Source organism: Candoia aspera, chromosome 12 (assembly GCF_035149785.1).
Source record: "Candoia aspera isolate rCanAsp1 chromosome 12, rCanAsp1.hap2, whole genome shotgun sequence".
Lineage (NCBI taxonomy): Eukaryota > Metazoa > Chordata > Lepidosauria > Squamata > Boidae > Candoia > Candoia aspera.
The window spans coordinates 2620701-2643446 of NC_086164.1; the positions used below are offsets into that span (position 1 = coordinate 2620701).

Here is a 22746-nt window from a genome sequence, read left to right on the forward strand (position 1 = left end):
TTTTTTTTTGAATGTTTGTTTCCAATCCTGATCACTACTAGATTTGACTTGATCTGATTTGAGAAAATTCGGATGCTGATCTGCTGAAGCATGGCAGGGGCATGAGGCCATGCTGTGCCTGCAACAGAGAGTACTTCTGTTCCTGCAGATGAATTCTATGCCCAGTGAGTGGGCATGTGTTTTAGCCAGGCCTAAGGAGTGCATGAATCCAAAGTACTCATATAGTACCACTTCACCTGCCAAGCTTCCCCATTGGGCTATCCAGGACTTTCTTTGGTCCTGAATAGGCTGAAAGGAGTGACTTGCCCAGGGTCACTCAGCTGGCTTCCATGCCTACGTTACTTAACACTGTGCGCTGTTTGGTCTTGGCTGATAGCCATTCAGATTTGATAATGATGGTTAATGCCTTAACATGATGGGTGAACCTAATCAAGTGTTGTTAATTCAATATAGGAAAGGATAAGTCATCTAGAACTTCATGGTATGTGGTGGACCCCAGATTTTTTTGTTCATCAAGCCCAGAAATGTCATCTCAGGAACTGGCTGGGCACAGCCTCAGGCAGAAGTGGCTTCTCTATCCGTTTCTCCCAGATCCACACTAGCTAGAAAGATCAAGATCAGATGCAAAGATCCTGCAACCTGGCAGGTTTGTTAAACTAAAAATGCACAGAAGTCCTCTATGCTTACCACTGAGAAATAACCTGCTTTTAGTTTGTTAGGGGGCACAAACAGAAGACGACGGAAGATGTGAAACCTGGGACTGCTACATACATGGTTTATAGTGTGCACTCTTCTGCTCTAATTAGGGCTTTTCCAGTATCTGTAATCAGCTAGCTTATGAAAGAACCATCTCTTTGAATCTCTGTCTTCCAGCCTTTCAGTTTTACTGTAAATAAGAGCCTGGATGTAGGCTGACAAGATCCCTCCACCTTAACTGCCATTTCTGCATGAATATGACTACTAAGGATTTGAATTACTGTCACATGTCAAGGAGTCTGCCAGGGTTCTTCTTCAGATGTTCTGGCCCGCTAAACTGCTGCTCTGCTCTGCCACCATCAAAATGTGTGTCGTGCAGTGAACATTCCCACTCGCTGCAAACAAATACTTCCTTTCTTCTGGTAGGACAAAGGTAATGGGAAGAGCTGGTTTGAGCTTGCTGGAATGTAAGTATTGTAATAACAATATGAGTACATAAATTCTCTTCTGTTGCAATGAATTCTCTTCTACTGGAATGAATAAATAATGCTCTCTTTTGAGTCAAGCTCATCTGCTGGTGATTGCATTCACACATCTATGTAGTTTTCTTGGTCAATATACAGGAGTTTGCCATGGTTTTTTGAGAGGGGTGTTTTTCAACTAGAGTAGCTATTACATCTTTTTTTTTGTATGTGGTGGGGGGGAATCAGCCAAAATTGACTAGGGATAGTTACGTGCAAATAAAGCTTGAAGAGAAGCAAGGCCTGAACAAGTAGGAGATCAACTAATATCAGACCCTCATTCTGGGGCTGAGGAACAAAAAACTGTCCCCTCTAAGAAGTGCTAAGCTTCAAAACATTATTTTCCCTCTCGTTGTTTTGAAAGGAAGTTTTCATGCTCAGGAGAAGGCATCTCTTAGTTCAACCTTCTCCCGTATCATCTATGGATTGGCTGGACTACAACTCCCAGAATAATGCTAGTTGGGAATGATGGACACCATGGCCTAACACATCTAAGTTGGGAAAGGCTGATTGAGGAAACATGATGAATTGAACTGAATATTAGAGGCTGAAAAGGAAAGTGAGTCATCTGTCGCAAAAGATATGCTGGGCTTCTGATGAGATATTGATTGATCTTGACTGGTGCAGGGGTTTTTTTCCTCAACAGGCAAGAGAAGAAAGTGATTAATCTTTTTCAGGCCCCCCCAAAATGTGACTCATGGTTTCTGTATCTGGGAGGCAACATTTTGCTCTTGCCAGCAAAAGTTGCAGCTCATTTGGAGACCAACCTGCTCCAGCAAGCATGACGATGTTCTTGGAAGTTGGAGGCCAAGGGTGAGGAAGAACTTGGCTCCTTCTCCATTCTGCATCACTGTCTCTTGACAGCTCTCCAGCCTACCCCTGAATATGGTTTTAATATTCAAGTAAACATCTCCTTGTAAGCTGATTGAGGGTGGGGAGATGACAGCCAGTTAGGGGATTTGGAATGGAAAGTCTTGAGAAGTTTTCCTTTTGGAATTTCCCCACCTGCCATTCATTCACACCTGGAGAGCTGCTTTCTCCCTAAGAATGGTCTTAAACGGAAGAAGCCCACTGCTCCATTTCCCCCAGTGTTGTTCACACTGACTGGCAAAGTGGCTGTCTAGAGTTTTGGCAGGAACTTCTCCAGTTCTACCTGGAGATGCTGAAGATGGAACTTCTGTATGCAGACCTTCTGTCCTGCAGCTCTTCCATTGGCATCTCAAAAGGCCCCTGGATGCCTTACATCCAAAGGATCCTTTCTGTACAAGACCCAAATCACAGTCCCCTTGAGAGGGAATGAAATTTTGGGGTTGGAGGTCTGTAACATACAAGGTTGTTTTGCATCTCCTGTTTCTCCAGATGGGGAGGTTCTGGGTCTGAACAAAAATCCACAAGCAATCTTGTTGCTATGGCTTGGCAGTGGTTATTCTTTTTTTTTTTAGAATGGACACCTTAATATAAATTAGTTTATTCAGTGCATGGTTGTATACAACAAATAATAAACATCTCCTTTGTACAAAGCGACAGGAAACAGCTCATTCTGGCCCAAGTCTGCTTTGTACATTATCTTTGACAGAGAGCAATGCACAAAATCTTAAACAGGTCATGCAACTTCTGAAGCCAGTATCCAACTTCCTCTCATGCAAGAGATATGATGAACTAAACAGAAACTTAACTTTCTCTCCCTCCCCCAGCTGCATTACTTCTGTTTGCTTTAAAAAACAGAGAAGGAATGACACAATTCCAGCCTCTTGCAAGAGAAAAAAGTATTCAGAAAGATTCCATGGGATGATGCTTGTACGTTTTCCCTTTCCAGCCAGATCTACCCCATATCAGGATCTATGAAATCCCCCAGCCCTTTCTTTTCTTAATTCTCCTTCCTCAAGGAAAGACCACAACAGATTCCCCACCATCTCACTTCCTTCAGCTCCAGTGACTTGAACAGGCTGGATTGCATCCCCTTTCTATGTTGATTCTTTCCATGTTGTTGGCTCTGATGTTAACTCTCCACCCAAATTTCAGGGAAATAAAGGAAAGATGCTTACAAAGAAGATGCAATGGTTTCCCTTATAAAAACATTAGTTAAGTTACTTTAGTTCCACAGTTTCTGTCTTTAGAAAAAAGAAGGTATGTCAACAGGTTTAGCTTTTGTTTTTAAATATGATACACAAAATATAATTAAGAGAAGAGTGGAGGGAAAAGTGGGGGGGAGGTCTACATTGTGGGAATAATTTGATTCACCCTGTTTTTTAAAAATAAGTATTTTGAACAGACTGGGGATTAACACAACACCTTGGTTCCTACAGACTGGGGTTAGCACAAGGACTTTGAAAGGATGACTACAAATCTATAAAAAACTGTATATATATCTCAGTGTGTTAAAATCACAAGAACACTTTTTTGCTGGAGCCTGAGATCCACTGAGATCCAGCTCCAAACCTGATTTATTTATTTATTTATCCTCAGGATTACACTATTATAGTAGCATGATTTTGCTTTGCTCGTAAAGACACAGCTCTGAAGACCCATTCAGGTTAAGAGATCGAAAAAGGTGATGCTGTTCCAGATTAAAAGCATATATTCGGATTTGTTTTCCTTACCAAGCCTTATGATATAGAAAATGGTAAGCTGGGGGAAAAAAAAAAAAAGCAGAGGGCATACAGATTCTTTTTTCTCCCTTCCCCCCACCCCAAACAATGTTATATATAAAACACTAAACATTTAAATTTCCCTCAAAGAGCAAAGAAAAAAAAAGGGATATTTGACTGGATTTCTCTCTTGGTTGGAAAGCAAAAACAGGTTCTGAAATTTTGTGTTTTTTCACAGCGCCTAGGTGAGGGTAAGAAGTAAACGAGAAGGTGGGTGGGGTGGATTGTGCCTCTGCAATGTTATGCCACCACTTAAAGTTTGTCTGGCTAGGCCACAAGTTTGCACAAGCCTGTTCTACATCATTGGGGATCTTTCCTTTGACGCGAATCATTTATTGTTGTTTGGGGACATCCAGAAAGTCCACAGTAGCTGATAAAAGGCCAAATGACCTATCCCAGTTTGTTGGCTTGTCGGAAACAGTTGAATGGTGGGTGCAAAATAAGGGTTCCACAGCAAGTCTCGAGGTAAGGTTTCACTGATGCGCCATCTCTCCTCTAGCTTCTCAATCCCGGCTACGTTGATTCATTCTGGCTCATGGATTTCCCACCATTTAATGCTCCAGAGACACTTCTGCTCTTCGTTGGGGTTCCGCTGCCGGACCGTGAAAACTCAGTAAGATCATGAAGGGAGGGCTCTTTGTACATGGCCACTGGTTGGAAGGAGGAGAGAGGAAAATCACAGAAGAATTAGAGACAGGCGCATCATGAATTCACTTCCAAGAGATTGCTCCCGAACAAAACGGGGTGGAAAGCTCAGCTGGGCTGGCTATTCAAGCAATCTTGGGTGAGTTGTGCTTTCTTGGGGCAAGGGTTGGGGCAAGGTTAAAATGGGAGGGGGAAGGCTTAGAAGCACCATCTTGAGGGCCTTGGGGAGGAAAGAGGGCATGAAAATGTGCCCAGAAATGTCATTGCAAAGCATTTTGCTAATTGGCCTTCAAGGCAAGGATTACAAAGACAAGTGTGAAACCCAACCCCACATCAAAACAGGAACAGAAGTCAGGAGCAATGCTTGCTTGCTGTAAGACTTACTTACTTATTTGCTAACTACCAGGAAGCTGCAGATATAAGACATGATGGTCAACCTGAAGCAACCAGGCTGCACCCAGACCCCAAAACCACAGCTGCCAAAATTTAGTGGTCTGGTTTCTCACCGCTTTGAGCCAAGAAATGGGTCAAAATGGAGGGCAAGCTGCAAAGCCAACTCCTTCCCAAACTTTAGGAAAATGGCCACAATCCTGGCTCTGTCTAGATGTGTTAGATGCTGCCCCCGTTTGGTGCCCTCTCCCCACCTGCACGTGGCACCCCTGCCCCCAGCGAAAGATAAAGGGCCTGGATGCAGCAGAAGACAATGCCAGCCGGCATCAACTAAACTCCAGAAAGAAATGCAAAAGAAATTCTAAAGCATCCCGAGAACAAAACAGCAGGAGGAGAAAAAAATCCACTGCTGTATTCAAAACAGGTGATCTGCAAGTAGCTGAGGATACCTGAACAGTTTTACCTTTTAGTGGTTTGGGGAGGAAATGTGCAGCCGGTTTGTTTTTCTTAACATGGTTTCCTTTCATGACCTCTCCTTCTTTGTTAAGACCCAAATACCAGCCTCTTCCTGACTGCAGCTGCCTGTAGATCATGGAAGAGTAAGTGACGTAATAATTCTCAAAAACGGATTCTTTGAACTTGCATTCCGGCGTGAAATGTTCCTGCAGGGAAAGGGTGGGGGGAAGGAAAGGAAAGAAAAGGATCAATGCACACACAACTTCCCGTCTGCTAATGCAGAAATGATTCAATATTTTGCCAGCGTTAGCCTCTGCCCCTGCCCACTCTGGTCTGCTTTTACTCCTCCATAATGTAGTTTTGCAGCACATGGGCCATTTCAGCTCAAGGCAGTCTTGACATCTGAAGTGGAGAAATATCGATCAGAAAGAGAACTTTGTTACAAGACCATGATTGGCAGATCGAGCAAATAGCTGGGTGAAGATGGGAAAAGGTGTTTAGTGGGATGGGGGAAAAAAGAATCAAAGGAGGGACATTGAGAGTAAATGCTTTTTTTACCAAGTGACTGATGTTAAAGCAACATTTACCAGCTACCTCATTACATTGCAATTATTTATTTATACCCTTTTATCAGCCTGCTGCAGGCTTGGGTGCTTTTGAAAGCCCATAATGATGACTGGAAGCCAATACCAGATGATCAGTGATTGTCTTACACTGTGGGTCTCTAGGAACTTTCAGGTTTATTTTTATTTATTTATTTATCAACTTTTATCACCGCCCATCTCCCTCCCAAGGTTCCTGCAAGAAGTATCCTTAACTGGAAATGGCTTCCCTAATGTGTTTGGAGGGACCTCCATGGAGAACTTTTCATGAGACAAGTTCTCATGAAGTGACTTTTCAGAGCAAAAGTACTTCAAACTGGACTTGTCTTTGCAACAGAACTGTAGACCTGGGAAGACCTGACAGCTCCTCCTGGACATCTGTGTATGGACTTATCCCCAGTACTCAGTATTACATACAGTATATCCCTGGCAGATGTTCTTCTAGAACCTTTACAATGAGGGAGACCTCACTGCTGTACACAATGAGGAGGGAAGCCACTGGTGACTCTCCAGAAGGTTTGAAGCCCCATTTTCACAAGTGCTTGTCTCTGGCCTTAAGAGGATTGGAAGTCCAAAACATTTGTCAGACTTAATCTCTGTCCAAAATTCTGATAAGATCAGGACTGGATGACATTTTAACATTATCCCATGAAACCCAAGGACACAATGTCTTCTCAGAGCCAACCTTGTTGTGTTGTGAAGTGAGATCTGAAGGAAAACTTACTTGGATTTCAAGGTTAAGAAAGCTCTCCATGGGATTGAAGATTCAATGTCCTCACCTCAGTTATGTGGTGATGGCAGAAATGGTCTGGTCGGAGCAGGACCTAGAATTTGATGCTTCATTGGAGCAAGCAAGCAGGTTGGCTTATCCATTTGGAAGCTAGGTTCAGCCGATCTTGACTGCAGAAATCCAGATAATCATGATAGGGCAGCAAAGAGATACAGGAAACTCTAATTCTTTGTTGCTATCCTGTGGTCCTCCAGATTTTTGCAGTCTTGATGAGATAGCTCTACTGGAAAGCAATCCATGTTACTCTTCAAAGAGAAATTCCCCATAAAGCCAGGGTTTAAAATTACTTCATCAAACCATAGGAAAGATGAAGAACAAGAAGTGAACCTAAAATATTAAACAAGAAGTGAACAAGAAGTGAACCTAAAATTGACCAGTCAGCTAGTGGGAAGTTGACTTTCCTGCACTGGGGGCCTTTAAACAAACCTATCTGTTTAGAATCTTGTATTGTAGAGTGGCCTTTCAGACCTCTTCCCTCCGTATGATTCTGCAGTCTGTGGCTGTTCGCTCCCACAGAACTGGCAGAGTTGAATAAGCAACAAAGCCTTTTTGGACACAGCACTATCTTTGGTTTAATTTATATCCTTCCTTTCCTCAGGAGTCCAGTGTGGTGTCCATAATACCACTTTTCCCTCAATTTATTTCCTTCCACCACCACAATAACAACCCTACTGTATGTCTCATGTTAGGGTGACTGTAGAAATTTTATCTGCTCTCCAAATGACTCAAGGAACTTTTGTGAGAGAACTTAATGCTGATCTGGGAGCCTCTAGTCCTAGTCCAGCTCCCTAACCCTACTCCACAAATATTTTAGTTTGATGAAGTTTTAGACCCATGGGGGAAAAATAATGTTGGTATTACAGGTTCAGATTTTGATCAGCCAGTAGCTATTGCTCTCCAGCCATATATCATTAATGAAGAATGTTGAGTAGTCAGATTGATGCTTGCTTGTGGTATGTATGTGGTGGATGTGCATATATTTCAAATGTTTACGCATACAGTAGATCTTTCTTTAGGACAAGCATAAAGATGTGATTGTGGTATGCTTCAGGTTGCAAAAACAACAACAAAAAATCACTAGCTGCTGGTGGGAAGGAAATGGAACACCGTGGAGTTCATCATCCAATTAAGAGCAGTAAAGGAGAACCCTGGTGTGTGCAGAGGGCAATTATAGCTTCTGTGCAGTAATTTGCTGTGTTTAGGGACTGCACAACTTGCTCCATTCAGAGATGGATGATCAAATGAGCTGAGCCACACTGCTGTCATAAAGCCAATTCTTCTGAGGGCCCCTTGCAACAATTGCAACCTGAAGAACCTCTTTTGTAGGCCTGCATAAGTCTGAGTTTCATTCATGCCCAGAGCACAAATTCTTGAATGCCTGAGGATGCATACAATCCTGGTCACTTAGGCTGGATTTCCAGAGGAACTTTCTGATCCTATAATCTATCATCTGGTAGAACAGCTTGCCACGCAAAGTGTTGATTTCTTCTCTGTTGGGGGACTTCAGTCAGAGACTGGATGGTCATCAATCAAAGGTGTTCTACAGAGCCTGGTACTGAGCTGGAAGTTGTACCATATGACCTCTAAGTCTCTTTCAACTCTATGATTTTATGATTTATCACCTCTGTCTTTGAGAAGAAACGGCCAGGGAAGTTGTCAGTTTTTCCCCTCAGTTATAAAGAATCCATATGTTCAAAGGGCTTTCAGAACTGAACCAGATATCAAAGCCCTCTCCCCCCAACATTACTGTTTGAGTGGTGTTGGGAAGTCCTCCAAAGCTAAAATCAGCAAGGCTTGCTCCTTTGGAGATACATACCTGCTGACTTCTGACCAGCTGCCAGATTGCAATGTCAAACAGTCAAGCATGATGGGTGGCAAGCCCTTTTTCTTCTTCTTTAGGACAGAAGGCAGTATCCAACACAGGAACTGCAGATTCTTTTTGGGATATCCAATTTGGCAAGAAGACGAACTTAATTTTTGTTTCAGCCAGGTGACCTCATCTACTTTCATTTGCTAGAAAGTCATGGCTAACAAGAAGGAGTAAAGGGGTAGGAGAGATAAAATATATCTCTGAGAAGTTCTGAGAAAGCAGTCTATTTGCTTGGCCAACATGCCCTTGTATTAGATGATTGAACTTTTGGAAACCAGCAAGGATAGGCGTGTGTGTATGGGTGTGTGTCTGTGCCTGGAGGAGGACGAGTTTGTCTTTAGGCTTACAATATGTCCTAAGATATCAAGAAATGGATGCAAATATCAACATTTGTTCTACAGAACGGCATCTTTTTTTTTTTTTGCTTAGTAGCCAGAAGGAATGTTTGTGGGAAATCCACTCTCATGGAAAAGACTTCTAACCATCTTGTGGATAACTGGTGCTTTACTTTTTCATCACATGTGCAGAGTGACTGAGTAGGTTCCTGGCCTAAGAGGGCTCAGATGGTGGATACTGGTGGGATGAAGAAGATCTCATGAATTCAATAGGGCCTTTACTCTTCAGATTGGGAATACTGCAGTCCCTGGGATTTTCCAGTGATATAAATAGATGTTCAATCCCTTAGCATCTGTTCTGCATGGAGAAGACATTCAGTATTTATCTTGTATATTATTGAAAAAACAAAACAAACCAGGGAGCTAGTGATAAAAAAGCTCTTTGCTGGAGACCCTGGAAAGAATGAACATGAAACGCTTAACTCATGCTTTTCTTCATAACTGCATGATGGAATTGACACCCTTCTCCATCAGTTACTTCTCTCATAAATTAAGAAAATCTCAAGTGCTTCAGGCTTGGGTTCCTTGAATAAGGTGGATGTGGTGAATGAGCATCTCTGAAAAAAAATCTGCCCAGCATGACTTCATGAACTTGCAAAAGACCACTGAGTAATCTATCAGGGAGCATTGGGGGACCCAAGCAGTGAAGCTGATGTGCTCCACAGGATCCTACCCACAGTGGTGCTTTGAATGATTGTGCAGAAAGATGGTATATATCCAGCATACTCTGGAGACTTTTGGTCAGAGGGTTCCTTGTGGTATAAGTTAGATTTGTAGAAGGGGGAATAGTTGGAGAGCTTCAGACACCCTGTTTGAACATCTTCAAGGCAACAAACATTGGAAAGAAAACAAATGAAATGGGAGCAACGTTGCAAAAAGACGATTAAGGAAAGCCAGCTGAAGATCCCCTCTCACCACACCTTGCCATCTTGGCAAGATTGGGCAAAAACCAACATGAGTTAAAAATGAAGGCACCTCACAGCAAAAAGCCTCCATTGACATCTGTGAAAGAATATTTGTGAGAAGAAAGGGAAGAGAGATCAAAGGTAATGGCCTTGATGTGGGATGCCTTTGAAAAATGGGCCAACAGATAATTAAGTCTTCAAAAGGAGGAAAGTCGCCGAGGCTTGCAAATCTGTGAGGGAGACTAACCCGAATAAGGGAAGATTTGTTCACCCCCATCCCAGCCTGTGAAAATCTCCTTAAAGATGACTTCAGCAAGTTCATTTCCACTTTTTCAAAAGGAACTTGGTTGCCTTTTCAACCTCTTTTGAACATGCAATGTGGATAGTCTGTTCCACGGTTCACGTGGCTTATTAACCCAGACTCCTAGCCCTTTATTCATCAGAAATCAGACAAGAGGTTTAATTTAAAATGTCACAACATTGACTAATGCTTTGACAGAGTGGTAACAAAGCTCCAAGGTTAACGAGGAATAGGGTAATTTCCTACGGCAAGAAAACAGCTAAACATTCCATTCACCCCAGACTGATAAATCCTAAATTAAATAAAGTGCGGGTGATAACCTCAAATGAAGAAATGAAATTAACAGCCAAGAAAAATGAACGATATAAGCAACCTAGGCAACACAAACAGGAGATTGAAACTTAAGATACAACAATGTGCGGCCAACAGTAAAATGGAAAAACAACCAATTTAAATAATTGAAAGTGAACAATATGAAAACACCATGGTTTACATGCTCATTTTCCTTCCATTTTTCTTGGCAGCCCCTGTACTCTCAAAAATCTATTTCTGTTGTTGAAAATAAAATCTCTGAATTGAGCTACTACACCCCGGGTGGCTTCATCAACACACTAGCAGTATAGAATTGGTTTGTCATTCTCTTCTTTCAGAGATTTTTTTAAAAAAAATATTTCCTTCTCTGTCAGCCCTGAAATTTCTTTGTAATCTCTCATTCAAGTTCCAGTTCAATGGTTAAGATCAAGAATTCCTCCTGGAAGTGAACAATAGCTAATGATTTGACCATCTTTTCTCTTTAGGATTGTAAACCTCAAGACACCAACACTACTAATTTAAGGAGACCTTTCTTATTTCGTGGACCATTACACAGCAATCTATAAGATCCTCAGCTTAAAAATTAGGCCTGTCTTTATCTCAGTGACATTTTAATTTCGTTGCTCAGCTATATTCCAAACAAACAGACCTTGCAGTTGAGGAACACAGTTGGGATCTAATACATGGTCTTCAAGGTAAGTTGCCTGAGAACCATTCCCGCAGTTTGGAATTACAGAAGTAGTTGTTAGCTGATTGTGATGGAAAACTGTTTAATATTTTACAGAAGCACTAGATTATTTAAAGCGGTTAATTCAAAAACTTTCCTCTGCTCTACCATAAATGGATAATAGATCAATGTCTGGGTTCACTTTTGATTATAATTTTCCTTCATGTCTATTACTGTTTTTTGTGATCCTCACAGAGAATGAAGTCTAAATAAAAGGAGGACCTCTTAAAAATGGCTGATTCCAGCATTCCTGGAAAATTCACCTATTGGATTCCATATATCAGGAGCAGGAAGCTTGTGGTTCTTCAAATGCCATTGGTTTCCATCTCGCATCAGCACCATCCAACATGACTGGTGATAAGGAATGATGGAGCTGCAATCCAACAACTGGAGGATTACACACTAACAACTTTAGCCATACATGATTATTTGTTGAGTATAATATCCCTCTGTAGCCATCAGGTCAATAGCAGGTACATTAGCTGTCAAAACCAAACAATCACTCTGCCATTCAGAGCAATGTAGAACTTTGACCAAAGTTTCAATGTTTCTGGAGAGTGCACAGGACCTAAATACCTTCTTCTGCCACTGAAGCCCCTCTACTGGGGCATCCAACTTTGGGATGCAAAATTACCTACATTGGTGTGGTTTTTTGCCCCTTTGAAATGGCAAACTCATAAGCACTGTAGTGTAATCCCTAAAATAGGCATAACACTTTGTCCAGAATGCAGTGGCCTGGTTCTTGGTTGCCATTCTTCACCACAAGCAAATAGCCCTGGTGTTTTGGACCCTGCCCCAGCTTCCTATCAGCTTCAAGTGCAATTTAAACTGCTGGACATTTGCTCCAAAGCTCTCTATGGCTTGGCTTCAGGATTCTTGCAGAAGTGTCAGCTGGGTTCAGCTGCATCCCAGGAGAAATGGAGGGCTTATGGTCAGTGATGGGACCCTGAACGTTATTTGGTGGTTACTTGCAATGTTTCTGGATTCTTATGGGTTTGTTTTAGTTCTTACGGTGGATGCTTGAATAAGAATTGCTGTTGTTTTATGCTTTTGATTGCTGTAAGTACTGAGGGGCTGACTAGTGTGGCAGATATCAGTTTGGTTAAAGAAATAAATAACAGTCTTTAACCAAGGGAAAAAGAAAAGAACATCTCCTCCTGGACCTCTGATACAGCCCTGTATATTTGGGATCCAGGCAGGAGCATCCGTTCCAAGCCACAATGACATCAAAATGACAACATGAGTGGTGTGACACAATTATGCAAGGGATGCAAATGAGGCACTTCCATTAGACGCAAGTGTGACATTTATGCAATTGTGTCCTGCCACTCACGGCATTATATACCCACCCATTCATATGTTAGTATGATCCCTGTGCTTTCTATAGTCCTCCAAAGCAAACTGGAAGAACAAGATTTCCTCCCTCCCTTCCTCCCTCCCTTCCTCCCTTCCTTCCTCTCCTCATAAGCTACTCCCTTCTACTGACTCTGTGCTCCAATATGCAATTGGGATTAAAATCATATGCATCATCTTGAAAACAACACATACATCATATTCCTATAAAATGGAACTCAGGACTAAGAACAATCCATTGGCATGAGGGGCTGTCACAACAGTCCAGCCCCCCAGCAATAACCAAGTTTTCATCAGTTTTCTAAAAAATGTGAGCATGGACTTTCTTCCCTCCCACCTCAACCTCCCAACCTCTGTCTGTTAACTCTGTACCACAATTCCCCTCTGTCTCCTTCTGCCTTAATCACCATCTAACTTCTTTCACCACTAAATTTCTGCAAGCTAAATTATATGTTTGGCGGATGGCTGTTGTTAGGAACACCACGGGTACAAAAGCAAAGGAACAATAACAATAATAAATTATAGCTGCCAAGAAAGGGGGGAATTTGTTATTTAAATTGGACTGTGGCGACCAAAGCATCGTTTCAGGCAAACAAGATTAAATGAAGAGGAGACAGCCAATATGCCAACAAAAGAAGATCAATAGGATGTCATTTGAAAATATGAAAAGATGGGCTTTTTTCACTTAATCGAGCCAGTCGGCATTATTAAATTAAAGCTTTCTCAAGATGAAAACAATACAGAGTCTTTCTCTCTTGCTCGTCCCCCCACCCCAAGTGCCAAAATGCAATTATAAAATTACAGCAGTGGATGAACCTTCAAGATCTGTTCTCAAGCCACCCCACCCCAAAAAATCAGCATCTCTAAACAAGTATCTCTAGTGGTGCTCTTGTAAATCTGTCTTGAGGGTGCTGACATTGATAGCCTTCCCCCACTGACAATGGAATTTGAGTTGTCACAACAGAGTCAGAGCAATGGGCAACGTCAAATCCTAGGGTCTTCAGACGGGGCTGTGAAAATCCTGGGGGAAAAAATGTCCAGTCTTTCTAGACCAGCCTTCCTCAATGGGGTGCCCTCCAGATGGACCAGTTGAGTTTTCCCAGAATTCAGCCTATTGGGTGCATGATGAGAAAGGTCTGTCTAACATTAATGGCTCCAGTCCTTCAGGGCTTTCAAGCCAAAGACTTGGGAGCATCTGCAGGGGCTGTTTCATTTTTTTTTATTTTTTCTGGTTAAAAATTTAGGTAAGATTCTAGTCTCCTGGTTCTCTGGAGAAAGTACTGTTTAAGGAAGAATAGAGGAAAATGTGTGATAGCTAATCTCTGGTCCACCTGAATTTTGGGGCCTACGCCAGATATCAACACTTCAACAAGCTTTGCCTGGGAGTGTGGGACTAATCTGGGCCAATAAATTGGCCATGATTCTTGGGACTGTGGACTCATGCACTGTTGCCCTGGACCCCTGACACCCTGTCCCAATTTATCTTCTGATCCAAATAGGTTTCCCATCCCTATTGCAAGGAAAGGTTACGTTCATCCAACCATATGGGGAAGATTCCAAGCAGGTTACAGGTGAGTCTGTAGGCTGTCCAGATGATTAACTGTTGATGGATGTGCTATTTCAAGGTCGTGCACTTAGTACAATGCATTCCTTTTGTACCCCTCTGTTCACATACCTTGCCATTCTCTGGAGGATCTTGAGAAGGTGTTCTGCACCCTCCAGCTTAACAGAGACTTTCAGCATCCTGCAAATCACCTGCCTTGGCAATGCTCAAACACATGGCTGAAATTTTAGTGCGCAGGAATTTCCCCCACCCAGATCTTTCCAATCTCCTGAGAGCAAGTTGTGACGAAACCTAACACATCTCCTTATAAAATGCCAGTGACGGCAGAAATCTGAGACTTGCCTAAGAGTTTAAACAGATCCACAAGAGGCCCAGCGTTCGTCTGTATCACAACACCGAGTTCTAAGAGCTAGGAGCCAGTATAGATGCAGAGGTTAAACTTAGCTTGTGGCTATGGGCTGGCTGTTGTTTTACTTTATTCTGAATTCTACAAATATGCAAGGGGAGATGATCGTCTATTTTTAATCTTGCTGAATTCTACCTCATCATTTCATCTGGGTGGTCTTTATTTTGTTGGCTCTGTTTCTGGTCTTTCAAATTCCACTTGCCTGTGTTTTCCAGTTTGCTTGATGATCGGGGGTGCTTGGTGGGGTGGGGTGGGGATGGCGACAGCTGGTGTGACTGTTTTCTGTGACGTCTTTTCCCAGCCTTGCCCAGACTTTCCAATCTGAACAAGGCCCCTGGGAGAAATCTAAGTCTGGGAAGCCAAACGGCTTGCAAACTGTTGGGGGATGATCCCGCTGTGAGAAGCTAGGTATTTATTCACACTCCTTGGCCACCTTGTGCCCATAATACAAGGATGCCACATTCCAGCTGTGACGCTTTGGCTGGAATGTTCTTCTCCTGAAAAGAAACTGAGAGGAGCCGGGACAAAAGTGCAGTATGTTTTGCTTGGAAGTAAAAATCAAATCCATCTGACTCAAGCATTCACATTCTGGAATTAAGTTCCTCTACTTTAGTGTTTCTCAACCTCAGCACCTTTAAAATGGCTGGGCTGCAACTCCCAGAATTCCCCAGCCATGCTGGCTGGGGAACATGCTGGCTGGGGAATTCTGGGAGTTGAAGTTTACCCATCTTAAAGCATGCTGGCTGGGGAATTCTGGGAGTTGAAGTCCATCCATCTTAAAGCATGCTGGCTGGGGAATTCTGGGAGTTGAAGCCTCTTAAAATTGCTGAGGTTGGGAAACACTGGCCTAGTTCTTTCAACTCCCATTGACTCTGAGATATCTGGGGATAATGGGAATTGGCCAAGAAATCTGGAAAGGGTCCAGTTGGGAAAGGCTGGCCAAAGGCATCTCATTTTAAAAGAGAGGAGGTGCCCTGATTTCATCCCTACCCCCATCCTCATAATGTGCCCGTTCTAAGCAGGCCCCCTTGCAAAAAAGCTGTGTTGCAGTTCACAGTGGCAGAGCAGGTTGGAACAAGACCTGGCTATCGGGCAGCAATTCATCTCCAATTATCTCTGCTATTCATTTTAACGAGCCCCTCCTCAAAGGTGACTTCCAGCAGCTACCGAAAAATAGGGGTGCATCTAGAATTCCAGCTTTGGGCTGGTTCGCTCTCATCCAGGAACCTTGGTTTGCCTTTACGCTGGTTCCTTGTTTCAAAGGAACCATTTCCAAACCAGCAGACTTCAGTTGCAGAGTGACAAGAGAGAGGTGTGGATGTGTGATTGATTAATCTGAGGCTGTCCTTTGCTTTTCATTTCCTGTTCTGAACAAGTAAGAACAACTGCGAGGTGGGAAGGAATGCATCTTGAAATTTTCAGGACAGAATAAATTGGTAGCAGAAAAGAAAGAGAAGGGGATAATTTATTGGCAGAGCTTCTTTTCTGCAAACACCATGGAAGAAATGACAATAACAATAACAATAACAATAGCAATTTAGGCCTCTATAGCTACCCAGCTTGCAAAGCGATTCTAGGCGGTTACCACAATTAAGACACCAATATAATAGCAAATAATCAAAGCATTAAAGCACAAAGAACGTAAAACATGAAACGGCAACCGAGGGTAAACTCATCAACAGTACGTTAACCCATTTCACAAGCTCACCTAAATCGACACAGAAAATTCAGACATTTTCCATTTAGGCATCTTCTCTCTCTCTTCCTTCCTCCTGCCTCAATCTCTTAGACATTGGCAGCATTTTAAGTTATGAATCAATCTCTATCCAGACCTTGTCACATCACAGGGATATATTCATTAGTCAATTCCATTCTGCAAAGCTTTGCATGCAGATTTTTCAGAAGCTGCATTTCTTTTCCTACAAAACTTTCATCCAGTGTTTGCATTTTCCAACCTCAGCCCAATCCATTTTCCTCTTCCTCTGATTTCCTTTATGCCTACCTGACTTTAAACTTGCAAGCCTTGTTATCATCTTTCCAAAACATGGAAATCTAAAATCATTCTGATGGACTTTGGTAGATGAGGCCACTGAAAAGAATCCAAGCTGTCCTTCTGTTGCCCTATCAGCTGCAGGCTCCCCCCTTCTTGTGGCATTAAATTCTATATATGAATCACAGCACTTTCTTTGATTTGTCTAGAACAGATGGCAATGCTTGGTTGACCTTGACTCTGATGGAATACCACCAGGAAAGAGCAACTAGGAAGTTGGAAAAAAGTATTCTGAAGAAGGCAGTGGCAAATCTCTATACAGCTGCTAAGAGGTCTACATGGTGGTGACCATGAAGTTAGGAGTTCAACTTGAGTTGAACCAGACTTGACGTGTAACCTCCAGCTCATCAGTTGTGCTAGTGAGTCATGGAGCTATGACAGAAGAAAGAAAAAAACAACTATTTTCTTCACACCAGCTATAGTTGTATGCATCTTTTTCATTCTTCCAAACCTTTTTTTAATTCCTAAATTAAAAAGCAGAACTGGGCAGAATTTGATCTCCTGCTTCCTTTTGTTACTTTTGAGGAAAGGGGTTAAAAACAGCAAGTGAGATCTTGCTTCATTTCAGGGTGAGGGAGAATCCTGAAAGCAACCACCTTGAGTTATTTAGAAAAATAATAAAGTCGGGATAGAAAATAAATTAAAAAAAAAACAAGTTGCTTGGGATTAGAAGAATGGCTAAGCAATACAAAGCCAAAAAGCAAATAGAGGAAACTGTGAGGAGAACAGAGTTGAGGAAGGAAGGGAGGAAGGGAGGGAGGAAGGGAGGAAGGGGAGGAGGAGAAGGAAGGGAGAAGAAGGAAGAGGGAAGAAGGAAGGAAGGAGGAGAAGGAGAAGGAGAAGGAGAAGAAGGCAATACTTAGAGAGAACAATATACAGAGCTCAATATGGGGAGAAAGAGGATTTAACAAGGAAGGGAGGATTAAAAAGAATATGGTTTTCTTTTGCCTTCCAAGGAAATGATGCCAACCCTGGCAGATGCAAAGGGAGGAACAAGAGAGGATGAATTTCATATATTGATCAGAAGAAAGCAGCCAAATCTTCAGCTGTTGGTCAGTTTGGTAATGAGAATGTCAACCCTTAATCCCCTGGACTGAATATCCTTTGTATGGTGAATGGCTCCCTCTTCCTTGCTTCTCCTCCTTTATGCAGAAGCAATGACCAGGTGTGACCTTATACAGGGCAAGGGAATCTGCCATTTGTGAATGCCTCTTTTTGGAAAAAAACCAAAATATTGCCCTCTAAAAGCAAGCAGGTTAATTCAAGGTTATTCCAATTACAGAGGAATCTGGGCATAGAAGAAGCAGGGGATTCCTACTTGACTTGCTAAAGGTCCACAGAATCTTGTTTCTCTTAAAACACTGCCTGTATTTACAAACTTCACACTCTGTGCCACTTTGGGGAGATGATTACAAAGCTCCCAGGAGAGATCCTACCCAAGGCCAGAGGATGCCACGCAGGGTACAAAAGGGACCACAAGGGGTGTTGAAACAAGTCAAAGTGTTGGCAATGACAGTAAGATTGAAGCTCTGTCTGTTTTTTATGTGCATTGTGACCTTTTGACCATACCCTGTGGACACCCCTGGACACCATTGTCCTCTTCTTGGGCTGAAAAGCAGAGAAAATGTCAGTAGTCCTTAGCACAGGTTTCAAAGCCAAGAGGGAGGTACCTCTAGTGGGTTGTCTGAACGGGGGGATAATGGTTTCAGCCTACTTTGGAACATTTACACCCTCTTTCCCAGAAATTAGGAGGAGTCTGATAGCACCTTTTCAGGCTGACAAGATTGTATAAAAAGGCCAAAGCTTTCTGCAGCTCACTTTCTCAGATGCATGGACTGGCATCCATGAGTCGGATGCATGCATGCATCTGCTTTCTTTGCTTCCTTCTGCTTTTGGCTACCATAGACAAGTATCCCTCTCCTCCTGAAATGACTCCCCTTCCCAGAAAGATTTCCCTAGCCTGGTGTCTGGAGATAATGGGAGCCGTAGTTCCAGGGGTGAAGGATATCTGATTTTTCTGTTGACTAACTTGAGTCATCACAGATACTTTTGCTTTCACAGGAAGTCAGGATCAAAAAACAAACCAAACAAACCAAACAAATCAAACCAGTAAGCAAGCCAGACGGGTACATATATTGTAGTCTGAGATTCTTCCCCCCCCACCACGTCCATCCTCAAAGAAATGTTCTGGTTGTATTTCTACATAGCAGCAGAATTAATCCCTCCTTTCCACCCTGTCGTCATAAAATTGGTCAACGGTGAAAATGAACACAAGTAAAGCTCTCACTTGGGTCACTTGAGGAAGAAAGCTGTACTCTAAAAGCCCTTTTAGCTACTTCTCTTACAGCACAGGAGAGTGGAACCAGGATGTGCAACGAAGAGTTTCACTGAGTAGCATTTTCTGGAGCCAACCTTATTTCCCAAAATTCCAGTCTGTTTCCCCTCCTTTCCCGTTTGTCTTTCCCTTCCTGTGAGCATTCTGTGTCTACTGAGCCCACTCCCTTCCCACGCTGGGATCTTCTGCTAAACCTTCTAGATTCTTCCATCCTCAGTTTCCCAAGCTGTGGGCTGGTCCTCAGATCTTCGCTGAGAAGAACAGAAGCAACTGCTGCATACAAGGGAATGGGCTGAGGCGCTCATGCAGCAGGCATTGGGTGCCTGGGATGATCAGCCTGAAGCACAGCCCTTGCTTGAGAAAGGTGGCTTGCCTGGTGAATTTTAACCCTTTCTGGGAAAAGGGCTTCTCTGAAGGGGGCATAGAGGATGGCCTTGAAGGACAGTGGGAAGATCCATCACAAGGCAATGATCAGAATCGTGGCTTAAACCCATTCCAAGGAACAATCTTGAGGAAACGCCCCAGACAGGACCCTCCCTAATTTACACAAAGATAAAGTGAGGGAGGAGGGAAGCACATTCAGACTTGCAAGATTCTGTTGCTATAGCTTTGCAATCAAAGTAGTTTTAGACACACATGGCATTGGTTTCTTAGTCTGGCCTACCCTATAGGGCTGACATCTCCCTTGTCAGCTCTTTCCCTCACTCCATCCCCATCTAGTTTTGCTTCGTTTTCTCTCTCAGTTGGCCATGCCAACTGGGAATTCTGGAAGTTGTAGTATACCCATCCACAGACAACCAAGTGTGGGGGAAAGCCATTCGATCCCCAAAAGTGAATAAAAACATCACTGATTTTATCCCTTGGATTTTAAGCTTATTAGCAAAGCTGAAGTAAAGGGCCAGTGGGGAATCTCCAGCTTTGGCAATTACATGACATGTCACGGGCAATTTTTTTTGTTTTAATCAATTCAAGGGAATAACTTGAAGCACAACAACTTCAGCATTGCCAGTCATCTTTGAACATCAATGCTGATTGATAGCTGCCATCGGCACAGGGCGGAGGGGCAGCCTCTGATGTGAGGTCCTCTCAGATATGCCAACAAGGGTCCAAAGAGCTCTCAGAGAAGTCCAGAGACTTCTGCCTTTCCAATCAGGAGGTGTGTTGCTACTCTCCTTTCTCCCAGGCCCAAGAAGCAAAGCTTTTTCTGTGCAAAATGTTCCCCACATGTAGAATCCTTGTACTGTGGATGCTTAAATTATTGTTTTATTGTCTACCTGTAAGCCGTTAAGAGGTACTTGATTGTGGTAGGGCATAAGTTAATATATAATATAATATAATATAATATAATATAATATAATATAATACATTAACTTAATAATAATCCTTGGGAGGGAGATGGGTGCTGATAAAGTTTGATAAATAGCACAGCATAGCATAATGTAATGATAGCCAATTTGGTGTAGTTTTAAGGCACCAGGCTAGAAACTGGGAGACCCTGAGTTCTAGTCCCACCTTAGGCACAAAGCCAGCTGGGTGACTTTGGGCCAGTCCCTCCCTCTCAGCGCTCGGGAGGAGGCAATGGCAAACCACTTCTGAAAAACCTGCCCAGAAAACTGCAGGGACTTGTCCAGGCAGTCTCTGAGAATCAGACATGATTGAATGGATAAAATAATAATAATAATAATAATAATAATAATAATAATAATAATAATAATAAGCCCCGTGTGGTGCAGAGTGGCAGGCGGCAGTATTGCAACCGAAACTCTCCCCACGACCCGAGTTCGATCCCAGCGGGAGCTGGATTCTCTCTCGGGCGGCCGGCTCGGGTTGACTCAGCCTCCCATCCTTCCGAGGTCAGTAAAAGGAGCACCCCGCTTGCTGGGGAAGGGGACGGCTGGGGAAGGCAATGGCAAACCACCCTGCTCTATAGTCTGCCAAGAAAGCATCATGAAAGCAGTGTCCCCCCAAAGGGTCAGATGTGACTCGATGCTTGCACAGGGGACCTTTCACTAATAATAATAATAATAATAATATCAGGGAGAAGTTTCTGATAATGTTGCCTTCCTTGTAGGTCACTTGGTTATAAATCAGACAGGTTTTTTTTTTTTTACTGTAGGGAAGCACAGAAAAATAGCACGCACACGCACGCACATTAAATCCATACTGCAGAGGTGCTTTAATTGATGCTTTGCTACCTCCGTCCACTTCTAATGCACAAACAGGGCTTGCAGCAATGGTGCCACCAAAATTCCCTCAAAATGGAATTAGCTGCAGTGGGGTCCTTCTGCAGCTGCATCCAAAGCACCCTTTGGCTTTGCAAGGTGCAGAAGAGAGAAATTTCTAGAGGAAAGAAAAAAGGTCAGGGGCTGAGTCTCTGGCCACCCACGCATCAGATCACATGCCGCAGCTCCGTTCAGCCTGTTTAGAGATCAGCAGTTCTGTGGCCGGCCGGTGGATTGGCACTCCCTCTTCGGTGCGAAGGCTGCTCGCCCAGCCCGGCTTGGCAATTGTGATGCATTGGAGTGCAGCACAAGGAAAGCAAAGCATTGGAGTGGAACAGAATGAGAAGCTCTTCCAATTAGCAATCTTGGCAGGAGAAGACAGCCATTTCCCTAGGAGTCTCCAGCTGGGTCACCCCTGAGATCCTTTATTTATTAGGTCCCTTTTCTGCAAGACGATGACTTACAAGGTTAGGGCATAAGAGCAAGCTCTAAGCCTCCTTGCAGAAGGAGAAACTCTGCCTGTCCAGGTGGTTGAGTTCATCTCTCTTCGTCTTCAATGCCAGGAACCACAAGTGAGACATGAGGGCAATAGCTCCCTCCCTCATGGTCTGCTCCAAAATTTAGTGCCCTTCTACATAGGGAGATTCCATCAAGCCATTGATTTGAATGATTGCAACGTACTCTATCCTGGGCTGCTTTTGAAGAACATCTGAACACCTTGGCAAAAGGCAGGAGCAGAAACATTTATCTGAACTTCACTCTGTGGCCCTGATTTTTGGCCCATTGTGTCAGATTCACATATATGACCAGGCCAATTTAAAGTGCTTGTTTTTACCATCTTGGCTAATTTGGAGCCAAGTTCTTTGAGAGACCATCTGCTCTCCAATGATTCTGCTTGTTATTTCTTCTGAGGTCTCACTACAAAGAGAGACCAGCTGGATGGGAATGTTTATTTTATTTTATTTTTATATATTTACTTATTAGAGTTTAGCCAGCCTTTTGTTCAGGAGCATTTAGGCTGGGCTGAGAAGACTGGTTGGCCCAAAGTCACCCAGGGAACTTCTGTGGCTAAAGATAGGCTTGGTTTCCTTGATGCCAGTCCAACCCTTTAACTATATGATGCCGGCTTTCATGTTCATTTGTTGTAATTTGATGCTGCCTTGTTCTCCAGAAACTAAAAGACGTCATGAAGAATTCATCCCCAACCTGCCCTATCTTCTTTACAACTCTGCAAGCTAGATTGGGCTGAACAATGGCGAGGAGCCAATGGTCACCCAGGCATGGCTGAGTATATGAACATGAACACCAACCATTTAACCAAATTTCTTTTCTTAAACAGACTTCAGTGAAAGGCCTTGCAGGATCAAGATCCTTCAGGATTCAGGCATTCCTTGTTTTTTTTCTAGAATCCTGGAAGTCACTCACAAAATTAATTAATGAGCTAAATATCTCAAGAAGGCAACCCTTTAAAATTTTTATTTGCTTTTCTTTCTTTTTTTTTAACTTTGGAGAAAACACATTTTTTTAAAAAAAAAATCCTTTCCTCCACCCTCAAGTA

At 42.9% G+C, this 22746-nt stretch overlaps 1 protein-coding gene across 3 annotated transcripts in view; it reads right to left on the reverse strand.

Moving 5' to 3' along the window:
* Positions 1-2671: 2671 nt before the first annotated feature.
* FGF13 (fibroblast growth factor 13) overlaps positions 2672-22746 on the reverse strand; it is a 128113-nt gene continuing 108038 nt past the window's right edge. For all 3 annotated transcript variants that reach the window (XM_063313585.1, XM_063313588.1, XM_063313586.1), the window contains 2 exons: positions 5364-5562; positions 2672-4515 (listed from right to left, as the gene is read on the reverse strand). In XM_063313585.1, the coding sequence (XP_063169655.1) occupies positions 4379-4515; positions 5364-5562 (336 nt within the window). In that variant the 3' untranslated portion in view covers positions 2672-4378. The remainder of the gene's footprint in view (positions 4516-5363; positions 5563-22746) is intronic.